General features: G+C 40.7%; 1 protein-coding gene across 2 annotated transcripts in view; it reads right to left on the minus strand.

Moving 5' to 3' along the window:
- CENPF (centromere protein F) overlaps positions 1-24,375 on the minus strand; it is a 56,754-nt gene that overhangs the window by 16,067 nt on the left and 16,312 nt on the right. For both annotated transcript variants that reach the window (XM_008533144.2, XM_008533145.2), the window contains exons 8-13: positions 20,242-20,367; positions 18,734-18,862; positions 15,253-15,375; positions 9,836-9,971; positions 4,533-7,927; positions 421-3,267 (exon numbers count right to left, since the gene is read on the minus strand). In XM_008533144.2, coding sequence (XP_008531366.2) covers positions 421-3,267; positions 4,533-7,927; positions 9,836-9,971; positions 15,253-15,375; positions 18,734-18,862; positions 20,242-20,367 — 6,756 coding nt within the window. The remainder of the gene's footprint in view (positions 1-420; positions 3,268-4,532; positions 7,928-9,835; positions 9,972-15,252; positions 15,376-18,733; positions 18,863-20,241; positions 20,368-24,375) is intronic.

Genomic DNA, 24,375 nt, shown 5'->3' on the forward strand with positions numbered 1-24,375 from the left:
TGAGGGTTTTGTTGGTTCTATCAATATCTTTGATAGTTTTTTGTCTTAAAGGCAGAGCAGGGGCCAAGGGCATCCCTCCTGATCCTAACTAGAATCTGTTATAATCTCTACAGCAGTGGTTCTCAACTGAGTATGGGTACGGAGGCTACTATTCTGAAAGGGAAATGTAATTAGAACCAGGAACTGTGCATAACCCAAAGCTTCTCCCATGTCCAGGTGCCACACAGAAACCCTGGGCCAATGCACCAAAGTATCTCAAGTAAATGTGAGCCAAAGCAGAGTCACTAGTGCTGGAGCCAACTCAACGTCCCTATAGTCCAAAGGTCTTTACAAAGTTAGATCCAATGCTGCAAACACTGTCTGAAGGAAATACAATTCACACGACAACATATTCAAACGTAAACAGATTAAGACACTTACTTGCTCAACAAAGGACATTTTTTCCATTTTTGCCAACTCAAGCTCTTTCTCCAAATCCTTGTAAGAATTCTGCAGCATGTCTAGGGTGTCCTGCAAAGTGTCATTTTTGGACTGCAACCCTTGGATCTTCTGCTCCAATTCCACCACCAGATTCCCCAGTTCTATTTTCTGGTTCTTGCAAAGCTGCTGCTCTCCTTCCACCTGGGACAGTTTAGAGAGGAGCTGCTCTTGGTCTTGGAGTTGATTTTTTAGTATACTGATTTCTTCATCCTTTTTCTCTAGTTTCTGTTTGCCACCTTCCACTTCTTGAACGAGGCCATTCACAGAAGATTGCAAAATAATGTAATTACTTTTGGCCTCGTCAAGGCCTTGTAGCAACTGAGACCTCTCGTGTTCCAGAGAATCTACTTGACTACTCAAATTCTGCTCCTTGGCCTTAAAGATCTCTTGGTCGTTACACAAAGCTGCCACTTTCTCATTCAGCTCTTTTAATTGTGTCTGAAGCATCTCCACTGCAATTTTAGATTCTTCTTTCATCTCTACCTTTTCTTGCTCTTTTTCTTGCAACAGATTTTCAAATGAACAATTTAATACTTCTAATTCTGATACTCGCCCTTGCTCTTTTTGTAATTCTTTCGTCAGATTTTCTTTCTCCGACCTTATATTGCCAAGATCTAATTCCAAATCTCTCAGACTTTGAGCCATCTCCTCTATTTTCACTTTCAGGGTCACGACCTCTGCTTTGGAGTTCTCAGCCTCAAGACGCACACGCTCTTGTTTCTCTTTTGAGATCTCTAGTTCTCTTTCAAGGTTCTCCACTCTATCCTTAAGCAAATCCACGTGATGCCGACTTTCCTTCAGTTCTCCTAAGGTATGGAGCTGCTTCTTTTCATCAGCTTCCAGAAGGACTTTCACCTTTTCGATGCTAGTTCTCAGCTGCTGCACTCCCAGCGCTGCTGAGTCCGGACTTGGTTCTTTGGCCTTCCAGGTCTCTTGGTCATCACACAAGGCTGCCACTTCCTCATTTAGCTCTTTCAATTCTGTCTGCAGCATCTCCACTGCGGCTTTAGATTGTTCTTTCATCTGTATTTTTTCTTGCTCCTTTTCCTCCAATAGATTTTTAAATGAAGAGACTAACGTGTCTAATTCAGACACTTGACCTTGTTTCTCTTGGAGTTCTTTCATCAGATTTTCTTTTTCAGACCTTACCGTGGTAAGGTCTCCTTCCAAAACTTTCAGGCTTTCAGTCATCAATTCTATTTGGGTTTTTAGGGTCTCCGCCTCTGCTCTGCAATTCTCAGCATCAAGAATCACCAGCTCTTGGTTTTCTTCTGACATCTGCAATTCCCTTTCAAGGTTCTCAACTTTATCCTGAAGCGAATCATTCTTACGCTCGCTTTCCTTCAGCTTCTCTAAGGCGTGGAGCTGCTTCTTTTCATCAGCCTCGATGCGGACCCTCAGTTTCTCGATGCCTTTCCTCAGCTGATGCACCTCCTCTTGCGTTGAGCTCAGCCTCACTGCGACCTCACCTTTCTCCATCAGTGCGGCCTCCAAGGCCTTGGCGACATCCAGCTTTTCATGTTCCAATTCATTCAGTTTGGTCTGCAGGCTTTCGGATTCTTTTACGAGTGATTCTTTCTCTTCACTCAGTTGTCCGATTTGGTTTTCCAGCTCACTTTTTACCAGAGACAGTGTCTGTGAGTCCTTTTCCAAGCTCTGCAGCTGCTCCTGGAGATGACCTTTATCTTCTAACAGCTCACTTACCTCAGAGGACAAAGTCTGAAGGAGCTGTGTTTTCTCCCTTACCTCAGCCCCCACCACGTCAAGGTGCTGCAGACACTCACCTTGACGAGATTCGAGCTCTAGTACTTTCTCCTTCATCTTTTCAGACGCCTGGTCCAGTTCTTTATTTTCTTTTGACAAAGTATCTAATTCTCCATGAAGCCGGTTTCTCTCACTTGTGACCACAGAGAGTTCTTCCTCAAGACAGGTGATAACGTTCTGCTTATTTTCATTGTCTTTTTCTAAATACAGCTTCTCCGTTTGAACTCTCTCTAAGTCAGCTTCCACAGAGAGGGCGTGGAGCTCAATGCTACTTTTCTCAGATTTGATCCTCTTCAGCTCATTTTCTGCATCAAAAAATCTCTCTCTCCAGTTGTTCACGTTGGCTACATTATCTTCAATAATTTCATGGGACGATTTCTCTGTGCCCACTTCTAAATTAGAACTGACGCCTTCCAAACTTTCTACTCTCTGGTGTAATTTCTGGTTATCACAAGAAAAGGATTCCAATTTTTCACTTAAATCTGATTTTTCTTTCTTAAGTTCCTCAACTGTTTTTTCCAATTCTAGGCATGTTTCAACCTTGGTAGTTAGTTGGACTTTCTGTAAATCGAGTTTGGAGTCCAATTCTTTTAATTCATTTAGCAAGCTTTCAACCTTCTTGTCACGTTCCTCTATGACATGAAGTAATCTCAAATTCTCATCTGATGTCTCTTTTACCTGCAGCTGGAGATTCTGAATGGTTACCTGATTCTCCAGAACATCCATAGGGACTAAAGCATTAGGACCAGACGGTGGCAATTCAGAAACACATTCTGAACAGCCCAGGGTTTTATCCTCCACTGGGGTCTCGTGACTGGTGTCCGGAGACTGCTCCCTGGACCATTCTCCCGTAAGGTTGACTGCACCAGTCTCGGTTATTTTCTCCACCTCTAGGCTGAGGTCCTGCTGATCAGCTTTATCACCAATCTGATGAATGTCATCCTTTGGTGTTCTCGCTCTAGTTTCTGAAGTATTTTCTTCTGATTCTTTTATGTCACAGCTATCATTTCCATCCCGAATAACCTGTAGTTGTAATATATAACGAAAATGCATTTTATTTTTCAAGAAGAATAAAATTGAATAAATAGACTTAATTATTATTTTATATAAACTGGCTACTTTCTTCTGCTAAATACATCTCTTCAAATGGTATGCCTCCCGGCACATTCTCCTCTCTCCATTCAAATATTCAACAGAATTAAACAAACATCAGTAGGTGTCGTCTGGGATGAGGTCCTGGGTAAGGCATCTATCAAAAGGACAAACCCTTCAGATGAGTTATTTAGTCATCTAAATTGTGATGTATCTAAATTTCATATTTTTTTTCTTGCTAGGAATATTCTAGGTAGCCTAAATATAAAATTTCTCTTGGTGATTATCAAAAAAGAGGCTAACAAATTCCACACAAAATGCTCAACTTCCATCTTTACTACTTATGATATTCTTCAAAAAGAGAAGGCAGCAAGGCTTCCTGACCAGATTCCCAGCCCAAGGACTAATCAGAGATCCAGCACTGACAATCCACACTCCTGGATCAATCACATGTCTGGGCCTCACCTTCCTCTCGTCTGTAAAATGGGGATCTGGTGCTGTGACGACTACGGTTGCACCCTCCCCACCTGCCCCCCACCTTACAGAGGTGGACAGAGAGAGTCAGCGAGACTCGTCAACTGAGCAGCTGTATTAGCTTAACTGGTCGACTAGAAAGGACAAAGTTATAAGTAACCAAACAATTTCATATTCAATAAGGAAAGAAATGTCTCTTTAAATGACTGATACCAAATCATAGATTTGTATCAGAGCAAATTTGTTAGAAAATTACTCAATAATATGTAATAAACTCCTATATTTAGCATCATGACTGTAACTATAACATTAAAAATAGTCTGAAAAGAGCAGGAGAGGTTAAAATTCATATCATATTAGCCCTAACTTAATACTTAAATGTGCTTTATTAACTTACAAAGAGTAACAACCCATACACATCCTGAAGACTTTCTGACTCCCTAATATCACTTTCTCCAGAATTTAAAAACATCTTTAGTAATTTCCCACTTAATAGTGTTTAAATGTAATTACAATAAAAACATACCCCTCAAGCAAGGTTTACTCATTTTCCTAAAGTTCTGGTTTGTTTTCAAAAAACTTTGGTATATTTGGTTTTTATGTCCTGAATCCTAAAAATATTTTAATTTAGATTTAACGTAGATTTCAACTCAACAAACATTCATTGAGTGCCTACTAGGCATGTAATTAGAGAAACAGCACGTACAGCCCATGTTACTTACATCCTCTACGTCCGCGCCAAGCAAAGATCGAGAACTTAAGTCCAGACCTTGTAGCTGGAGTCGCGCTACTTCAAGCTCAAGTGACAGTTGTTCCGTCTGTTTCTTTTCTGCCGCCAACTTGGACTCCATCTCCATAGTCACGCTTGTCAGCTTCTGTTGCCACTGTTCATTTTCTGACAAATACTGTTCCCGAAGACAGTCAAGCTCTTTCCTTTCACAACTTAATAACTGTTCGAGCTCTTCAATTTCCTTATTTTTCATAATCCCTTGACTTTCCATTTTCTCTTCTAGCTTCTGGAGGGACTGCCGATACATCTGACAGAGGGTCTCCAGTTCTTCAATAGTCCTCGCTGGGGCAGGTGGGATGTCTGTCTTGGTCAGAACCTCCTCCTCCAGACTGCTGGAAGATGCCTCCTCTGCAGGAGATCGGTTTGCCGAAACATCCCCCTCTAAATTATTCAAAAGGGATGCTTCCCCTGTGTGTTCCAAAAGTTCTTTGTAAAAGGAGGATTCTCCCAGACTTGTAATACTAGAGCTGTCAGTCACACAAGAGAATGACAATGACAGAAAACGCCCCTCCCTAGGTCCCGGCATTTCCTCCTTCACCAAGTCACCTTGAGAGTTTCTCAGACTCGTTGACAAGACTGAATTTTCAGCCTTTAACATGTCAACATAGGACTGTAGCTGTGACATCTTAGCACTCATTTGACAGTGCTGGTCATGTAAAATTTTGTGTTCGCTTTGTAAAGAGGAGAATTTCTCCTGTAATTCAGCAAAGTGCATCTGAACCTCTTTGTTTGACAATGTCAAGGGCTCACAGAAATCACCGTCATCCAAAGGATTTACGGCCACAGACTTCTGCTCATTTTGCTGTTCACCAAATTCACCTTCTGGCATTTCTTTCACGAACTCACCTTGGAGAAGATCATTTTCATCGTTTAACATTTTAACTTCATTCACTAGTTTCTCTACCTCTCCTGCCATTTTACTAGTTGCTGTGATACATTCTGATCTTGAATCATTCAGCTCAGATATTAGTTCAAACTTTTCGACCCGCAGTACCTCACACAACTTCTCGAGCTCATTCAGTTTGTTCATGGCTGTTTGTAAAGAGCACTGCAGGTGTGCGTTGTCATTTTGACTCGTTGACAACTCGTGAAGCACCGAAATATACTGTTCTTCTGTATCTTTAAGGCCTCTAACTTCTTGAGACTGGGTTACCTGTTGCAAACTTCCAGTTTGTAATTCTCCTCTAATTGTCTGTAATTCACGCTGCAGGCACTCCTTTTCTTCCTCACTTTCCTGAAGTTTTAATTCCATATTTCTTATCTTAGCTTCTAATTGTGCCAATTGTGCCTTATAACTGTCTAGAGAAGTATCTTCCACTTCAAGATCCATCGGAAGTTGAAGATCACATCTATTTATCTCACTCTCTCTTTCTTTCACTGAGTCCCTAGCCGGTTCCAATTCCAGATTTTGATGCTCATGCTCAGTCTTCATTAACTTTATCAGGTGCTCATTCTCTTGTAATAAGGCATTAACTTCCTGTTGCATCTTGCTTTGTTCTTCCTTCAAAGTCACAATTTCTTGCTTTAAACCATCAGCCTCACTCTTGGAATTGTTTTGGATATCTGTAATCTCGGATCTCAGATCTTGCTGCACTGCCCCTAACTCTAGTATTAGATTCTGGTTTCTTTCTTCGGCTAAAGCTAATTTTGTTACAAATGCTTGGTGTTCCCTTGCAAATGCTTCCTTGAGCTGTTCCAACTCATTTTTCTTATTTTCACAAACACTAGTGCATTCATTTAGCAAGCTTTCTAATTTAGAGTTCTTTTCTTGAGCAGCTTTATATTTTTCATTAAGATCCTCAAATGCATTTCCTGTTTCTTCACATTTTTGTAGTAAAATAAGTCTTTCTTGCTGGTACTGATTAGCTAACTCTGAGATGCTTCTGTCTCTTTCATCTATGCAGTTTGAAAAACTCTCACTTTTTTGGAGTAGGTTGATCTTCTCTTGATTTAAGGCTGCATTAATCTCCTTGAGAGTCCCATTCTCCTGGGTCAGCTCTTCGATTTCCCTTTTATTTAGAGAAATGACGGAACTCATTTCCTTCTTCTCCGAGCTCAGAGTTTCAGACAAAAGTTGTAGCTCCTTCAGAGCTTCTTGAAGTAAATGGTTGCTCTTTTTCAATTCTTGAGTCTCTGCTTGCTCAGTTTCCAATTTTTCATTCAAAAGCTGCAACTCCCTTTCCTTGTCCTCCAGGGCAACTAAAGTTTCGGCAACAACATTCTGATGAACAGAAGTGTCTTCTTGTAACTTACTAATGCGTTGACTTGTTTCAGCCACAAAACTTTGATGCATCTGTTCTGCTTTGATGAGATTTTCTTCTATTTCTCCTCTGATTTGCACCAACTCTTCACACTGCTTTTGGAGATCTGAGTTCATCTGCTTTTGAGACTCTAATGAAAATTCAAGAGAAACGACTCTGTGTTGTAAGACGGATGAAGTTTTGGGACTTTGGTCCACTTTTAAAGGGCATTCGCTCCTTTCTGAAGGCACGCTTTCTTGTTCTCCAATTATATTCACAAAGGAGTTACTCATTGCAGACTGCTGTTCAAAAGCCAAAAGACTTCTGTGGTGAGCCTCATTTGTCACTAGAGAAGAATCTTTGGATTTTAGCTGATCTCTGAGGCTCTCACATTCAGCACGCAGGTCTTGGTAACGCTGGTCTTTGTCCATTATTTCACTTGACAGTAACTGAAGCTTGTGTTCTAGATCTTCCACTTGCCCAGTGAGCTGAGAAACTTTCAAACACATATTTTCCATTTCCTTCCTATGTTTCTGGTCTGAGAACTCAGCTTTCTGGTGTAGTTCTACATAAGCTTGCTTCTGTGTCTCTACCTCCACAGTCTTGCTGTCTATTGTGTTGCGAAGGTTTCTGATCTCAACGTTTAGGTTTTCTCTTTCCATCTCTAATGTTCTGACCCTCTCGTTGTATTCGTGACTTTTTATTTGTTGGGTCTTAAGACAAGTTTCCAAATGATTGACTTTACTCTGCAAGCTTTCCTTTTCTGATTTCATCTGACTTAAAAGTTGTTCATTTTCACTTTTACAACGAGAAAACAGAGTTTTCTCTTCTTTCAATTCCTCACATTCTTTCTTTTTTAACTCCAAAGCAGTCAATAAAGCTTCAGACTCTCTTTCGGTTTTGCTTAACTTATCGTTCAGTTGTTCAATGTGATGTTCCCTTTTCTTCAAAAGGTCTTGAGAACAATCTCGCTGCTTTTCCAGATCAGCCAAGGCAAGCTTCAGTTTTTCTAAAGTCAAGGAATTCTCTTGCTGATTTATTTTTTCTTGAAGATCTCTTAACATGGTTTCCTGAGAGGTAGTCTTAGCTATTAAAAAGAAATAAATTTTATTAAGTTGTCATGTTTTTAATAAATATTTATTCTACAAGAATTCTAAACTCTAAAATGGCTTTTCAAGCCCTATAAAAATTGGCATTAGGGGCTGGCCCCATGGCTGAGTGGTTAAGTTCATGCGGCCCCAGGGTTTTGCCAGTTCAGATCCTGGGTGTGGACACGGCACTATTCATCAAGCCATGCTGAGGCAGCATCCCACACACCACAATTAGGAGGACCCACAACTAAAAGAAAATATACAACTATGTACCGGAAAAATAAAATCTTTAAAAAAAAAAATTGGCATTATTACCTGGGTCCCTCCTGGAAAGCAGATCTATCTGATAATTATCTAATTATATAAAGACAATAAGAAGACAGTCCTTTTAAGGATGGTAATATATTTCTTCATCTTCTAAGTAGCTTACTCAAGTGTTGTTGTATAAAATACCAGTGGATTATTTTCCTAAGCACTTGAAGCTTTCCTTTCTTTTCTGTTTATGTATATGTGTATTTTTCCCCTTTTGAAATACTTATTCAAAGCGAGAACACTGTGACAAGAGCCGCACTGAAATGGAAATATCCTACTTCACTATGGAGGAATTCTGATTTCCCAGAAAAGTAAATAACTACTCCACCGTTTTAGCCAAAAATCCACAGGATCGGGCTTAAATAGAAAAGAGTAAGTGATGCTGTATACCAGTAGCTCTCAAGGCTTATATGTATTACAAAGGAACAACGTCACCCACAGCCCAGCCCCTCACAATAACGGGGGTATCTATGAATATGAGAATCACCTGTAAGATTTTTCAAACTCCATTACCACAGTGTTTTCTGCCTAATAACCCGCTTCAACCCACTGGCCCCTCCCTAGTTGAGAATAACCATAATTCTTTCACTCAACAGTGATGGGAAGGCTTCATATTCCTCAAGAATGTCGGGGGAAAACAAGTTGAGAATCTCAAAGGCAGATGATAAAGGTAGCACGTATTATAACCTCAGATGTTACAGTGGATGGAAAACAAGTCCTATTTTTAACCCGCTGAGAGTTGATGGCTCGTGGAGATGGCGCCACAAGGGCTAGCAATCCACTTTGCTTGTGAGGACCTCAAACGACGACACTGGTGACCAACACTGAAACATGCTCTAATCCTTCCTTTTCTGATAGTTTTCTTTCAAGAAAGCTGAAGACTGACATTTCTACTGACTGCCATGGAAAAACTGAAAGCTGCCTTGGGGAGATGAGAATTTACAAAAAGAAAACAGTCACAGAGAAGTGTGACACACATTCCACAGGTCAGGTCATAAGAAATCCTAGACATGCAAATACCTCAGGTGAGAAAAAATGTAAGTAAAAGACATATGGTCCATAGAAATAAACATGAAACTAACGGTGGATTCATCTGGCGTGTATAGCATAACTCTGCGGCTCTACAGAAAGTAAGGAAATAAAATCATTCAGTGAAGTAAGTCATCAAAAAACAACGGTCATTAAGGGCTGAGAAAACAAGTATTTAATATAGGGTTTTTTCCATTATCAGGGAAATGGTAATGAGTGGGGAGATGAGCTGTCTAGACATAACTAACACGCTTGAGACACAAAGAATAGCACTCTGGGGCAAGAGACAGCACTGATAATTTACTTCTGTGTGGAAAATATTTACCCTTCTGTTGTGCTGAAAAGCCAGGCAATTTGGGACTCAACGTGTTCCAATATAAAAAATGGCCAACTATCACTGTGGAAACTAAAAAGTGGAAGAAGGAAAACTTTCTCCTTGCTAACTGCAGATATCTTTCTGGGAGAATATACGGAAAAATTCAGAGAAGTTTCTAATGCCATCCATCCTCCCTCAGGGGAACATGAGCTTAGAGATATAACCCTAAAACACAAAGCTTACTTACCCTTCATTTCTTCTGCCAAATTCTGGCTCTGACTCAAACACTGCTTAGCCTTCTTCAGTTCTTCCTCCAGATGGCACACTTCTCTGGCCCTTTGCTCAGACTGACTCTTGAGGAGGCTGTTTTCCTTCTTCATTTCCTGAAGGACACATTCAGTTGGTTATAATCAAAACAACACTCAAGCCAGTTATGCCTTCTTCCTTCGGAAGGGTCCCTAAAGGAACTGTTAGTTTCTCTCTCTGTGGGAGAAATCACACTTTCCCTTTGAGCACTTAATGGAGTTAGACATTCTTACTTCAATCAAATGATTTATGAATAAAAGTCAAAAGAAAAACCACAAAGCACAAAACCCAAAACTGACGATAATCTTTTTCCTTTAAGAAACAGATTTCTTTGAACTTTCTGGATGTCTCTATGCTTGTTAAAGAGTTAGCTCATAAGGAAAAGCCTTAATACCTTCTCAGAGGTCTGTGGTGCTGAAGGACCAAAAAATCCACGTGACACATTTTTACTTGTCATTAAAACCATCTTAAGGTTCACTGCTATGGGGCTGTCTTTATGAGTAAAACGACCTTTAATAAATGTTTATGAAGAAAATATGCAATGTGCAAGCTGCTGGAATGGGCATTATAAAGATGCACATATAAATAAGACTGAGTCTCTGCCCTGAGGGCAGGTCCCCCAGTGGGGGAAGATGTTATACCAACCACTTAACACACATCAGGATGTGCTAAAATACAAAAAAGGTGGCGTATGCTACAGGAAAGCAAAGGGCTGGATCATGGAAGAAAGAATTAATTTTAGATGGGGAATTTGAGCTTCCACAACGAAAACAGGCTTTTTGGGTACCTGATGAAATGAAGAATCCATTCATCGATGTGCAACAAAGTGACAGAGACACACATGCACTTCCGTTCTATTACTAGGCAGACCTGGATATTTTTCTGAATCTTAAAACCAAGCAATATTTATATGCCAAATAGAAACGCTATTGCTTATTAACCAAATATGACTTGCATAATAAATTTTATAAATCCTCTATCCATATTCCTCAACCTGTGTTTCAACCTTCGACGATTTTATAGCTGATAAATATCTCAGCCTATATTCTATGCCACCGTGTGGACCACGGGGAATTGGCACATAGCGCTACAAACTGACAGAACCAAGCACCTCACATCCTGGGGGGACAAAAAATTCATAGAGCTAACTTATTATAAAACCGCATTCCAAAAATACCCCTCTGAGAAGCAGAGGAAAATTTTGAATCTTAAAGAAACAATTAAGACCCATCCTCCAAAACCCTACTGCACCGTTAGAAAACAGATGGCCCTGGCAACGCTGTGCTGGAAGGCTGCCTTCAATTATCAGTCTGGTTACTACCAGCAGATGGGTACTGATGCAGCTAAGCCAAATTCAAGAAGAGGGAGAATCTGGCTAGTAGAAAGTACTTGAAAACTTGCTGGCAGCTGCTGTACTCATGTATGTAGGTTCATTTCACCATCAAAATAAGACAGAGTCTGTTGCAGTTCCACTCCCATCTCCTTTGTCCTAATCCTGCCTCCCTTCCATGAGCTCAACCCACACTCTACCAAATTAAGAGATCGATCAGGACTAAAGGGCAGCTCCAACTGACCTCAAGACTGAGAGGCCAATGTTTGTACCAGTCAGTGTTAAATTCTGCAAAGAATGATCATGAAGGTGCAACGATGTTATTGACTTAAACTAGCATCATTAAACTACAGAAACTATAATTGCTTGTTTGCTCTTCAGGCTCAGAATAATCACCACTCAAATGAGACCACAGATGTGAAAGGAAAAATACCTTAAAGCATTTTAACAAGGGTAATGGAGCATTATTATTAGTATTCCTTCCCAAAATTTAACAGCAGCCATTGCCATGTGATCAATGCTAAGAACAGCTGAATGAGTCCAAGGTAAGAGCATCGCTAGAATTTAACCACCTGGGTTGACTTAGCATTGTTATTTTGCAACTTATAAAATATTTTCTTACTCTAAAAAGTTAATCAAATGGCATCTACATCTAGAGGTGTGACAAGAAGTTTGAGAAGACACTGTGTGCAAAGCTGGGTACAACCCAATAGGAGGAAGGAAGGTAAAAAGAAGGAGAAAAGGTGGGGGGGGGGAGCCAGGCAGGGAGGGGGCAACGTATGTTTATGTATCTGGTGGTCTCTATCTATCTTTGTCCATATTGAGAGACGTTTAAATGAATAGTGCGCTCATTGGCAAGATTAACATGTCTTTCTCTACATTGGCATTAGCTCCGTAAATATTTGTTTCTAACGAAGAAATTTTCAGCCAATCCTGGGACCCAGCAGGCTTATAATGCTATGGCTATGACCAACCCAAGAATTTTAAAAGGCCAGAATTTAGAAAATGAGCATCTGAAAATGGAGCTGTAGGCTGCCATCCATCAGCAATTAGTTTTCTGCAAGGCTACAGCCACTTAAGACTTGACTGGGTAGTTCATTATCAACAATGAGTTAAGCATACAAGGATCTATTCTCCTAGGCATCTCTTGCATCCTCACAGGGTGTGCAGAGTTGGGCACTAGTCTGGAAAAACACAACAAAAATCCCCGTAACCACAAGCCAGCGTGAGAGCTTAAGCAAGCAATTCCACCAAGATCAACTTCGGTTTAGCAGTAGCAGGGGAAGCACCATTTCCCAGGGCCAGACAAAACACATTTCAGCTACAGTGTGGCACTTCTTGATCCCATCCATGAATGAAGCTTAATACGTCCCCTGCTGGGGCTAAGTCTATACCGTGAACAAAGGATGGATGCAAAGGATGTGTTTCTCGCCTTCCACTGCATCATTCTTCCCTGCCAGCCAAAGCTCCTTAGAGGACCTGGTGTAATATAGATCCCCACGCTTGAGAAGGTCCCCAAGCAAGCATTCCCTCATCTTGGCTGTCAAATGATGCTCTATTACTGCTAACCACAATGACATGGGCAGCCACTGGATGCTGGACGAGCAGCTTCTCTAAACCCTCCATTCACTTTGACACTAAATGTTAACTGTACCCTTGGTTGGGCCATTAAATCACGTTTCCACTACCGACGGTTTCTCATTGTGAGCAGCATATTAGTTTGCTAAACACGGACAAGTAAAATTTCAGTACAACTGTCACATTATTTCGGCATCCAAAACCTATAAGCACGCTAAACTTGCTTGTACTTACTTATAACTAGATACAGAAAGATACGCAGAGTGAAAGAATAGTAGAACAGGCACAATTTTAAATGAGAAACATCTCAAATGCACTGCCCCTGCTCAGGACTTTCTGTGACTTTGGGTGACAGCACACAAGGTCACAACAGTTGTGAAGATGAAAGGAATGAGCAGGTGGACTGCAATAATTTACTGAGCATTTGTGTGCTGAGCACTGGTCTAAGCCTTTTACCTACAAAATTTAATTTAATCCTTAATACAGCTTTGAAAAGGGAGGGGTATTATTAGTCCCTATAGGCAAATAAGGAAAGTCAGAATCAGAAAGGGTAAGTCATTGTCCCAAGGTCACACAGCAGGTAGGTGGCAGAAAAGCAATGCAATTTCAGATCTCACTCACTAAAGCCACCAACATTTTACCACTAAGTTATACCACTCTCTAACTGGGTAAAGCACTCTTCTGACCCCAATCCCAATTCAAAATGCAAGAGTCAGCCAAATCCTTTGAATTCTTGATATCATCCTCAAAAGAAGACACACGCACATGCACACACACACACATAAATTAAGACAAATACTAAATGAATTCCCTGGCCCTGTGCTAGGCACTTCCACATGACCGCCCTCATTGGACGCAGCAATCAATGAAATATAAATGCAACACGATAGGCATTTAACTCGGTCCAGGCTGGAGTTCATCGTGGACAGCTCTACAGCTGACAAACCAGACCCTGCGGGGATGCACAAGTCTTCAGAAACACCTGCAAGGCAACGTCCAGCCCACTGCTGCGCCTTGGCCAAGCAAGCAGCTTCACAAGCGTTTGGACCCTCTTAACCAGACGATTGCTTTTACAAAATGTTTCCACCAAGCAGCCAGTGGAGTCGCGGGAGAGCTCCTGGCTGAAAGGGAAGCTCACAGAGGGAAGAGTTCGGTGCCAGTCTGCCTGTGGAAATGTGAGCAGAAGCATCTGTTGGTTGGTCCCCACTGGCCAAAAGGCAAACATTTGTTTTGCTGAAACAAACACTTCCATTTGAAAACGTTCGCTGATGAAACCATCATCTGATATGAAGTTTTCTTGCAGTTGGGTTCCTGGAGCTGTGGCCTGCTGTCTCCAGCAGGATTACCCTCTGAGGCTGGATGCTTTCACAAGAGTCTGCTACCGACAGCTGCTCTGATCTTACAATCACGCTACATTCTTCAAAGCCATGGGGATAAGTCCATTTAGATTTTCCTCAACTGGATAAGTAACTGTTCTTTAGAGAGAATTTTTAAAAAAAGGAATCTCTACAGTCTAAAAAAGTGATTGCAAAATATTTAAAGAATAAGGGGAAAAGATTCTTTCCTGTGACAGCTGAAGGAAAAGAAACTTCTGTTCGCCTGTGCTTCTTTGTAAAATTACAACGCTGATTTATGGCTCTATTCGAATTGTTTCAGCCCATTAACCATCCCGAAATGGTTCTTAATTACGCCCTTTAAAATAAACACCAGGCTACTAAATAAATTCAGGGAGAAGCCAAATTAAAGTTAAGTATGGATAAAATCCTATCGGTAGAAGCAACATCAGGGTCCTCCTCATATCCATGCCATCAGGAATACCTCATCCACCATTCTGTATAAAAAGCATGAATCTCCAAAGACACAGTCAACCACGCTTGCACAGGCTCAACACTAAGGTTAGTGCTGACTTTTGAAGCCAGAGTAACATAATGTACAATAACTTCATGTTTTTATAAGAATTTTAAATGTAGAAACTCTTTGTCATTACTTTTATTCATTGAAATCTATTATTTTCCACAAGGTTTTTAATCTTTGATGACTCAGAAGTTAACCCCTGGAAAAGAGATTTACGTTATATGTCCCATCGCCAATTTCTTTTTCTTTCCATTTGGAAAATCCTTCACTTTCTTCCATCCTTCCACCTCCCAGGTGGTCTAAAACAATCTTAAAAAAAAAAAGGAGTGCGTGTTCTTAATAGAAGTCAAGGTTTCCTATAATTGCTACATGCAAATTAGTAATTATAATGGAATAGAAAGCAAAAAAAGCACTTATGTTCTATGTTATAGGTTGTATAAAAAAATACTTTGTAATACTCACCTGTGGCAAATAAAAAAAAAAAAATTATGTAGGGTCATGAAAACCCACTGAAAAACGGTGTGGAAATTCTCTTTGACCCTTCCTCTTCGTTCTGCACAGAAACAGCTGCATTTGCGTCTCTGCCCCTCACTCACCTCACTGCTTCGCCTCAGCTCATTTTCCTTGATCTGACTCGCCTGAAACGCCTGCTCAGTTCTGCTGAACTTCTGCTTAAACTCTTCCAAATTTTTTTCTAGCTGGTGCTTCGCTGATGTGCCCTACAACGAGAAAACAAGGCAAAGTTTCATTTTTATGTTCTTTACTTTTTACATAGTCATTTACTCTTCGATAACAAAAAACAAATCATGGATTAAAAAAATTGATGCCATCGCTATTGGTTGAGACACAATATATAATTTTGGTCAAGACTGTTAAATACAGCACCATAAGTTTAACTTAAAATGCCATCATATCAACCTGTGACATCACTTAGCAACAGCATTTGAGAGACGAAAAAGGCTGGGTTTGGGGAGGAAGCCACGAAGGAAAAAAATTTAACCATGAAAAATAAAACAACTAAATAGTAAGAAACAACCCCCCAAAAAAAGTTGAGATAAGAAACAGACTAGGAGAACATACCATACAATAGAATAAAAATGAGACATCCATAACACAATAAGTAAAGCACTTCTATGATTTCATTTACCAAAAGACAAACCAATTTTTAAAAAGAGCAAAGGATAGAAACAGAAAATTTTATTTAAAAAATATGAATGATGGGGCCAGCCTTGTGGCCAAGTGATTAAAGTTCTGTGAGTTCCACTCTGGCAGCACAGGGTTCACCGATTCAGATCCCAGGTGCAAACCTACTCCACTCATCAGCCATGCTGTGGAGGCATCCCACATATAAAGCAGAGGATTGGCACAGATGTTAGCTCAGGGCTAACCTTCCTCAAGCAAAAAAAGGAGGTGGATTGGCAGTGGATGTTAGCTCAGGGCTAATCTTCCTCACAAAACAAAAAAGCACAAAAGCAAAAAAAATATGAACGGCAAAAAATTTCTGAAACAAATAACCTGAATGACAATCAAGGAAGTATGAATTAAAACAATGATAAGACGACATTTTTCACTCCTTTGTTGGCAAAACCAACCTGTCTGCTATTAGCAAGGATGGGAGGAAACGGACCTCTCTCACATCTGGTGGGAGAGTAAACCACATGTTTTTGGTGACAGTATGTAACAAATGATAGAACACATATGCCCCTGAAGCCATCAATTTCACATGGAGAAATTGGTCCACAGAAGGGCTCTCAGCACGCATACAGATACCTGCCCAGTGATATGACCAACGGTGTGACAGTGAACAAAAAATGCTGAGAAACTAAACATACATCAGCAGGGGGGTGATTAAATAGACCACAAAACATCCAATAACAACAAGGCTCAGACACTACAAACAGAATATTCCTCTTTAAACAAAAATCAAACCAAAAAACCCCAATTACATATTTATAAAAGTATTTTTATTTAAAGGGCTTGGAGGAAATCCATTAAACAGTTAATAATCTATCCTGGGAAAGGAGGATTTTTTTTCTTTTTACCAAACTTGGAAAGATGCAGAGAGAGCAGGATAACTCTGTAAGCACTCCTGACAGTCCATCCTGTATAATGGATGACGATAAGCGGTAGCTCTCCCAGTCCCAACTGCCATCCCCCACGCTCGGTTCCTCTACTCAGAGAGGCCGACATGCCCTACTGTTATATCTTGAATTTGAGAGTTAATATATTTTTCATAAAATAAGAGACTCTACCTAAATGGTAAACCCTTAGTTTTAGCAAATAAACAAAGAAGCAAACACTGAGAACATAGATGACACTGTGACAACAAGTGAATACCCGACATATTCGGGGTAAATTCAAAGCAGTGTCACCCTCTCAGGCAAAATGGGTCAAGTCAAGAAAAGCATGAACAATGGCACTGCATGTTCTGCCGTTTTAAAGCTGCGGATATGCAGGATTTATGTGCTATAGTCACAGCAGAGAACTAAACAGACGCAGCTCTGTCCTCGTGGAAAGATTTGAGTGATGGAAGACAATATAAAAATAAACAAATAACTGTCTCGTATGTCGGATGATACGCCCCGTGGAGAAAAATAAACCAAGGTAAACAGAAAGCAATGAGGGGGGACCTATGTAGTGACCCCAGGGAAGATGTCACTGGTAAGGTGACACCGGAGCAGAAAGCTCAAGAAAGTGAAGGCGTGAGCCCTGCTGTCTGGGGAAAGAGCATCCCCAAGAGCAAAGCCGAAGTTGTCAGGTGCTGGGTGTGCCCACCAGCGGCAAGAAGCCACGTGGCTACAATAGAGTCAGCAAGGGGCATGCGGGGAGATGAGGTCAGCGCATGAGGTGGTGGGAAGGCCACGGAGGGTCCTGCAGACCTTTGGAAGAACCTGGCTCTTACTCTGAGAGACGGGAGTAACTGCAGAGTTTTGAGTAGAGGAGTGACGTGATCTGACTCACACTGTGAAAGGCTCGCTCTGGCCGCGGGCTGAAAACAGACAGCAAGGAGGAAGTGGGGGGACCCCAGTGAGGAGGCTGGTACGGGGACCCAGGTGAGAGATGATGGCATCTTAGACCAGATACAGCACTAGAGTTGGTGAAAGCAGTCATATTCAGTACAAAACAGACAGACATAAGTCAGGTTGATTCTTAGCAGGGAGGTATGCAGCACAGTTTCTGGGTGGCTGACAAGATTCTATCCCCTGACATAGATAATGATTACGAGAGAGCATGCCTTATACCAATTTATCGTTAAACATTTGTTCTATATAGATTTTGTGTCTTAACACAAAAAAGTTCAGATATACTATACATATAATACACACACATATACTTATGCACACAAATATACACAGATATACACAAATACACAAACATGTAAATAAATAAAGGTAGAGTAGACAGTGTTTTAATGGATTACTTTGAGGTGTGAGAAAAAAAGCAAAGTTGAAGACGACATGGAGGTTTTGGCCTGAGCATTGTGAAGAAGGGAATTGTTCTTTACTAGGATGAGGAAGACGAAGGGAGGAACAAGTTTGCAAACCACAGCTGGAGTTCCATTACTGACATGCTAAGTGTGAGATGCCTATGAGACACGCGAGTGGAAATATCAGGTACACACACACAAGTCTGAAGTTCGGGACAGAGATCCAGGCTGGAGATACAAACATGGGAGTCCTTGTCATGTAGATGACATGTAAAGCCATAAAACTGGATGAGATCATTTTTGGAATGAGTGTTAAATAAGTGAGCTGATTATAATTTTCAGTGCTTTGACTATTTAGGGGCATAAACTACTTGGGATAGCTCCCACCTGGTAACATGACCAAGAACCCCTGGAATACCAGAGCCCTCCAGAGACCTTCAGATCTGAGACCCTCACTTCCTCCTCCCTTCTGTAAATGAGAAAACCCAGACCCTGACAGGTTCAGTTTCTTCTCCTCTTTGATAAGCAAGGAAAGTGAGGATAGAGCATTTCTTCTTTAAAAGTATCATAATGTCAGTTGTGGTACAGAAATAACACATATAAGGAAAAAGGGGGGTTATTAAGGAGTGAGAAATAAGCTAGCACCCTACTTTATCCAGTTCAGCCTGTAGGATGTTGTGCATGTTCTTGGCTTGCTGTAACTCCTGTGTGAGCTTGGCTTTCATCTGAGTGCACTCCTGGTCCAGCGTGTGGAAGGAGCGCTGCTGACGGGAGAGCTCCTGAAAAGCAAAACACACACGCATCACACCGACGCTGGTTAAAAAGGGAGCTTCCAGGGTGAGGCACAAACATCGCCAGGGCGATGCTAGACTGAAAGAGCGGGAGACAACAGGGAGCCAGGCTGACCATCCACTTAGCGATAAACATAATCAGCCTGAGCTCTGGTCCCAGTAATCAAATCCAGGCCTCTGTGGGAAAGGGGAAGGAGGCAGCCAGTTGAACACATGCAAACTAGCCTGTTTCCGCCCCATCCTCAATCTTAAATTAATTATCTCTCTTTTGAAATATCCAGGGGCAAAAGAGAGTAGAGCTGAGCTGTAATAGTCACAACTCAGCCGAGAAATCAAATACACTCAGAAACGGGCTTTAAAATACCAAAGACCACATACCACTTACAATTTAGAATGGTAGGAAGTATAGGCCACCAACTAACTTTGATAACCACATAAGGATACTGGATTAATATTTCCAGTTTCTCTAACTAAAAGACTATAGACCTTCAATCTGTATGATACAATTTCAGACTAACTCACCAGAAACTGGTACCAATACGTGTAGAACAGCATCTTCAGCCCTAACTTGTCTGCCAACTTCTTTCCCCACCACATCAACTACATTTCCTATTTTCCAACCCACAGGCTCTAAAAACACCTATAGAATGTAATACAATTTCCTTCACAACAGAGAGTGTTTCAAAGAAATATGGTCCTTTCCTTTGATGTTTGTGCCATGCAGTTGATTCCGACTCCTAGTGACCCTGTGTGCAGCAGAGTGGAACCCTGCCCGGTCTTTCTGCACCATCCTCTCATCTTCTGGTGCTCTATCAGATAATGCTCTGCTGCCATTCATAGGGTTTTCATGGCCAATTTTTTTAGAAATGGGTGGCCAAGTCCTTGCTCCTAGTTTGTCTTGGTCTGGAAGACTCCACTGAAACCTGTCCACCATGGGTGACCCTACTGGTATTTGAAATACTGGAGGCATAGCTTTCAGCATCACAGCAACACGCAGCCACCACAGTACAACCACCAATGGGTGGTGTGCTTCCCTGACAGGAAAACAAACTCGGGCTGCAGTGTGAGAGCACCGAACCTTTGCCACTAGACCACCAGGGCTGGCTATGATCTTTTCCTACTCAGTATCAAATCTCCAACAAATCAGAAAACATGGATAAAAAAGAACATGCTGACTACTAGCCCCTTCTCCAATCAAAAACAAAAAGATGGAAAGTGTGAAGGAAAATACAGTGACCTTTTCTTCACAAAGCACTTCCTCTCTAGAACAACCTAAAAGATGATCAACAGCTTCTCTTTTCAAATGATGAAACTATGAAATGCCCACAATACCCTTCCGGACAAACTCCTGAATCCATTTACCTTACCTCTTGAAATTCCTTTTCTTTTTCCCTTATTTTCTGTTCCAGAGAACGTTTGGCACTGTCTGCATTTTGTCGCTGACAACTCAAATCTTCAGTGAGTTTTTTCAGTTTTTGTTCCAATGCAGTACACTGACAACAAATAAAAATGTTCAATACAAAACAAAAACTATTCAAGGAAAGATGCAAATATTTTGAATTTTAGAAAAATTAGTCTCAAGATCTGGTTCGAGATTACCGTTGTTTTAATATTGTTATTTTGTAAAAAGTTGGGTTTAAAACTATTAGCCAAATACTAAAACTACCATAATTATTTTAGCACACATAAAATTTATATTTGGGAAACATTAGCAAGGGGGTAAAACATGAGACCATTTAAATAAATACTTCATAATTTGTGCTATGAAAAAAGAAATCACGTCTGAATAATTCATCTAACATTTTGTTGCTTGGAAATGAGAGGTTAAAACGCAGTGATGTTGACCCATATAATTTAGAGGCTGTGGAATAATCAGAGGGTACCCGATACCCTCAATGGACAGTCTGGTAGTCTGTTCCAAGCATAACAGACTTTGTGGGAAATTTTGAATATTAATTGAACAATGCTCCCACTGACGCCATTTTTAACATCTGGAGGTTCACAGTTCTCCAGATACATCAGAACTGTTTGTTTTTTAACCAAGCTGCCATAAGCAACACAAAGAACACTCTTTTGCCTTTTTACACAGCCAATTATCCTTAAACTAATTTTTAAAACATGAATTACATCAAAATTTAAGATGTTCTTCTAAAATTAAATTGGAACAAAACGGTCTTAAATCTTCAAGTCTTGAAACCCGTTCCTCTGACTCTTCCCCGTGGTGCTCAAATCCTTAAACTGCCCTACCCAACGACTGTAAAGTCCCAGGCAGGAATTAGAACACCTTATGTCGCTGAGGGAGAATTCCCTTGTCTAAAAGAAATGTGCCCCAATTTGGCAAATCTCTCTACTAATATATTACTCTGAGACTCATTATAGTCCCATTTAGAACTATCAGAAATATTAAAAATTTAACAGAGGATTCACAAGAAAAGAAAACACGATGTAACACTTTGCTACAAGACCAATCAGACACCATTAACTAACCCAAGATGGTCATCAAAGTCTGGTCTGATTTTGCAAATATCAGAACTATAAAAATACCACATTCAAAAAGTAAAATATTGAGTCAGTGGTTCAAATTAATCCACTGACTTGGACATTAAGGCACCTTTGTCATTATCCTTAATGTTCTTGAATTCTTTTTTTTTAAGGAAGATTAGCCCTGAGCGAACTGCTGCCAATCCTCCTCTTTTGTTCGCTGAGGAAGAATGGTGCTGAGCCATCATCCATGCCCATCTTCCTCTACTTCATATGTGGGACGCCTACCACAGCGTGGCTTTTGCCAAGCAGTGCCATGTCCACACCTGGTATCCGAACCGGCGAACCCCAGGCCACCAAGAAGCAGAACGTGTGAAGTTAATCGCTGCGCCACCGGGCCGGCCCCTATTCTTGAATTCTTAAATCCCCAACGAAAAGTGCTACACAAATTATTTACAACAGTAAATATGAATTCAACAAATATTTACTGGAAGCCTACTATACATCAAGCACTATTCTAGGCACTAGGGATACAGCAGGAAACAACTCAGACAAAAAAATCATTGCCCAAATAATAGTCCAAAATTTTGATGGTTAACAATTCTCAAGAAAGAAAACCAGGCATGGCAGGGTAGATGAATGAACCCTTGGCACCCTCTGCTGGCCATCCTTCAAACTGCAACACATTCCACTAAAGGATCCCAGGAATCAAACAGCAGGTTAAAAAAGACCCTTATGAGGTATTTACACTTTATTCAAATTTTTCAAAAACCACATTATGATACTGATGATGCAAAATCCATGTAAGAGTAGCTGACCACTAGGTGTCATGAATGCTCCATAGTCCTCTAAAACAGTGCCCAGAGCTGGTCCTTGAAAATATGTAGCATATGACCCTGGGCACTCACTTAGTGCTCTGGGCGTGGCTTTTTCACCCATAAAATGTGAGTGCTGAACTCCAGGTTTGCTGCCAGCCCCAACACTCTGTTTCTACATGGGTTGCAGCCTTGTATCCCACGCGGTTCATAAATACTTGGAAAAGAAGCATACTAGAAACAGCATTTGTTCACTAATGAACATGGTATTGATTTGAGTTAAATTAGGTCCATTTTATTTAATAGGTAATTCTAATGGTAGATCAGGGAACAGCATAAACAAAGCATAATCTGATTTCAGCAACACATTTGACAAAGTCATATTATCCTTAGAGGCAAGATGGAGAAGGTTGGACTGAATTTTCAGTTAGGTGGATTTGTAGTTCATTGAGAAAAATGCAATCCAGAAAGCAGTGAACAAATGAGTCCTAAGAACCTGGAGGAGGGGCCGGCCCAGTGGCACAGCAGTTAAGTTCACATGCTCCGCTTCAGCAGCCTAGGGTTCACTGGTTCAGATGTGGGCACAGACCTACCACTGCTTATCAAGCCATGCTGGTAGGCATCCCTCATACCCACATATAAAGTAGAGGGAGATGGGCATGGATGTGAGCTCAGGGCCAGTCTCCACCCCACCTCCCGGCCCTAAGAAAGGAACCTGGAGGAAGTCTCTAACAGAAATAAAGCTAGAGCTGTGTTCTCAGCACTGTCCTAGTCAAAAATCTTAAGTCATCATCTGATAAGGAGAGACCTCATCAAATATGTTAGACAGAACAAGGACTTGGTGATCTTGTCATACCAAACCTGACAAGACAAAATGATGAAAGATAAGTATAAATCTTATATACAGAAAGGCCTGACTTGGCAAAAATGCAACTGAAAATGAGCTTAACTGACAAGGAACTCAATATAATAAAAACAACTAATATTAATATAAGTTCACCATGTATACCAGGCACTATGCTAAAGCTTTTAGAAAAATTATCTCAGTCTTTACAACAATCCTATGACACAGGCATTACTAGCAGCATTTTATTGATCAGGCAACTGAGGCTCAGAAGTTAATTAAATTAATTCCAAAAGCAACAAAATGGTGATATGGCAGAGCCAGGGATCAAGTCCAAGTCTTTCTAACTTAAAAAACCAATTGACAAACTTAGACTGCATGAAGAGAATAAATACATGGATCACGGGAGGTCATGGTCCCATTACCTTCCACTGCACCTTCATACATCTAATCAATATTTACCAAAAATTTCTCCGTCCAAGCACTGAACTAGGAGAATATCTAAAAATGTACCTGGACTACCACTTCCAGGAAGATAGAATAGATGTGCATTTCCCTATTCCTCCCACCAAGAACAATGCAAAACCCTGGACATTATCTTAAAACACAGTTAGGAACACTCTGTAAGGAGAGAAAGCGTACTGACAAGGGACTTCAGGACTCGAGAGAAGAACACGATGGTACTGAAAGGGAAGAACCATCAATCCACAATCTTATACCCCAAGGAAATATTTTCCAGGAACAAAGAGGAAATCAAGAAATTCTTGGATAAAGGAAAACTAAGAGAATTTGCAGCAAGGTGACCTATCCTAAAAGAATGGTAAAGAAAATTCTTTAGGGGGCTGGCCCCGTGACTGAGGGGTTGAGTTCACATGCTCCACTGTGGTGGCCCAGGATTTCACCGGTTCGAATCCTGGGCGTGGACATGGCACTGCTCATCAGGCCACGTTGAGGCAGCATCCCACATGCCACAGCTAGAAGGACCTGCAACTAAGATATACAACTATGTACTGGGGGGATTTGGGGAGATAAAGCAGAAAAAAAAAAAGAAAAGAAAACTCTTTAACCCGAAAGGAAATGATGAAGAGAGGAAACTTGGAATGAATCAGGGAGGAAGGAAGACCAAAGTAAACAGCAATACTGATACATATTATAGGCTTTCCTTCTCCTCCTCATTTTTCTAAATTATGCTTGACAGTGGAACTGGTTTAATGTGGTTCTAAATGTACATAGAAAAAACACAAGAAAATTATATTATAAATGGGGGAGTTAAAAGAAGGAAAAGAGAAGTAAATTTCCTATAATTCATTAGAGCCAGTAAATACACCACCAACAGATTGTGATAAATAGTGTATATAAAA

Source organism: Equus przewalskii, chromosome 23 (genome assembly GCF_037783145.1).
Source record: "Equus przewalskii isolate Varuska chromosome 23, EquPr2, whole genome shotgun sequence".
Taxonomy (NCBI): Eukaryota; Metazoa; Chordata; class Mammalia; order Perissodactyla; family Equidae; genus Equus; species Equus przewalskii.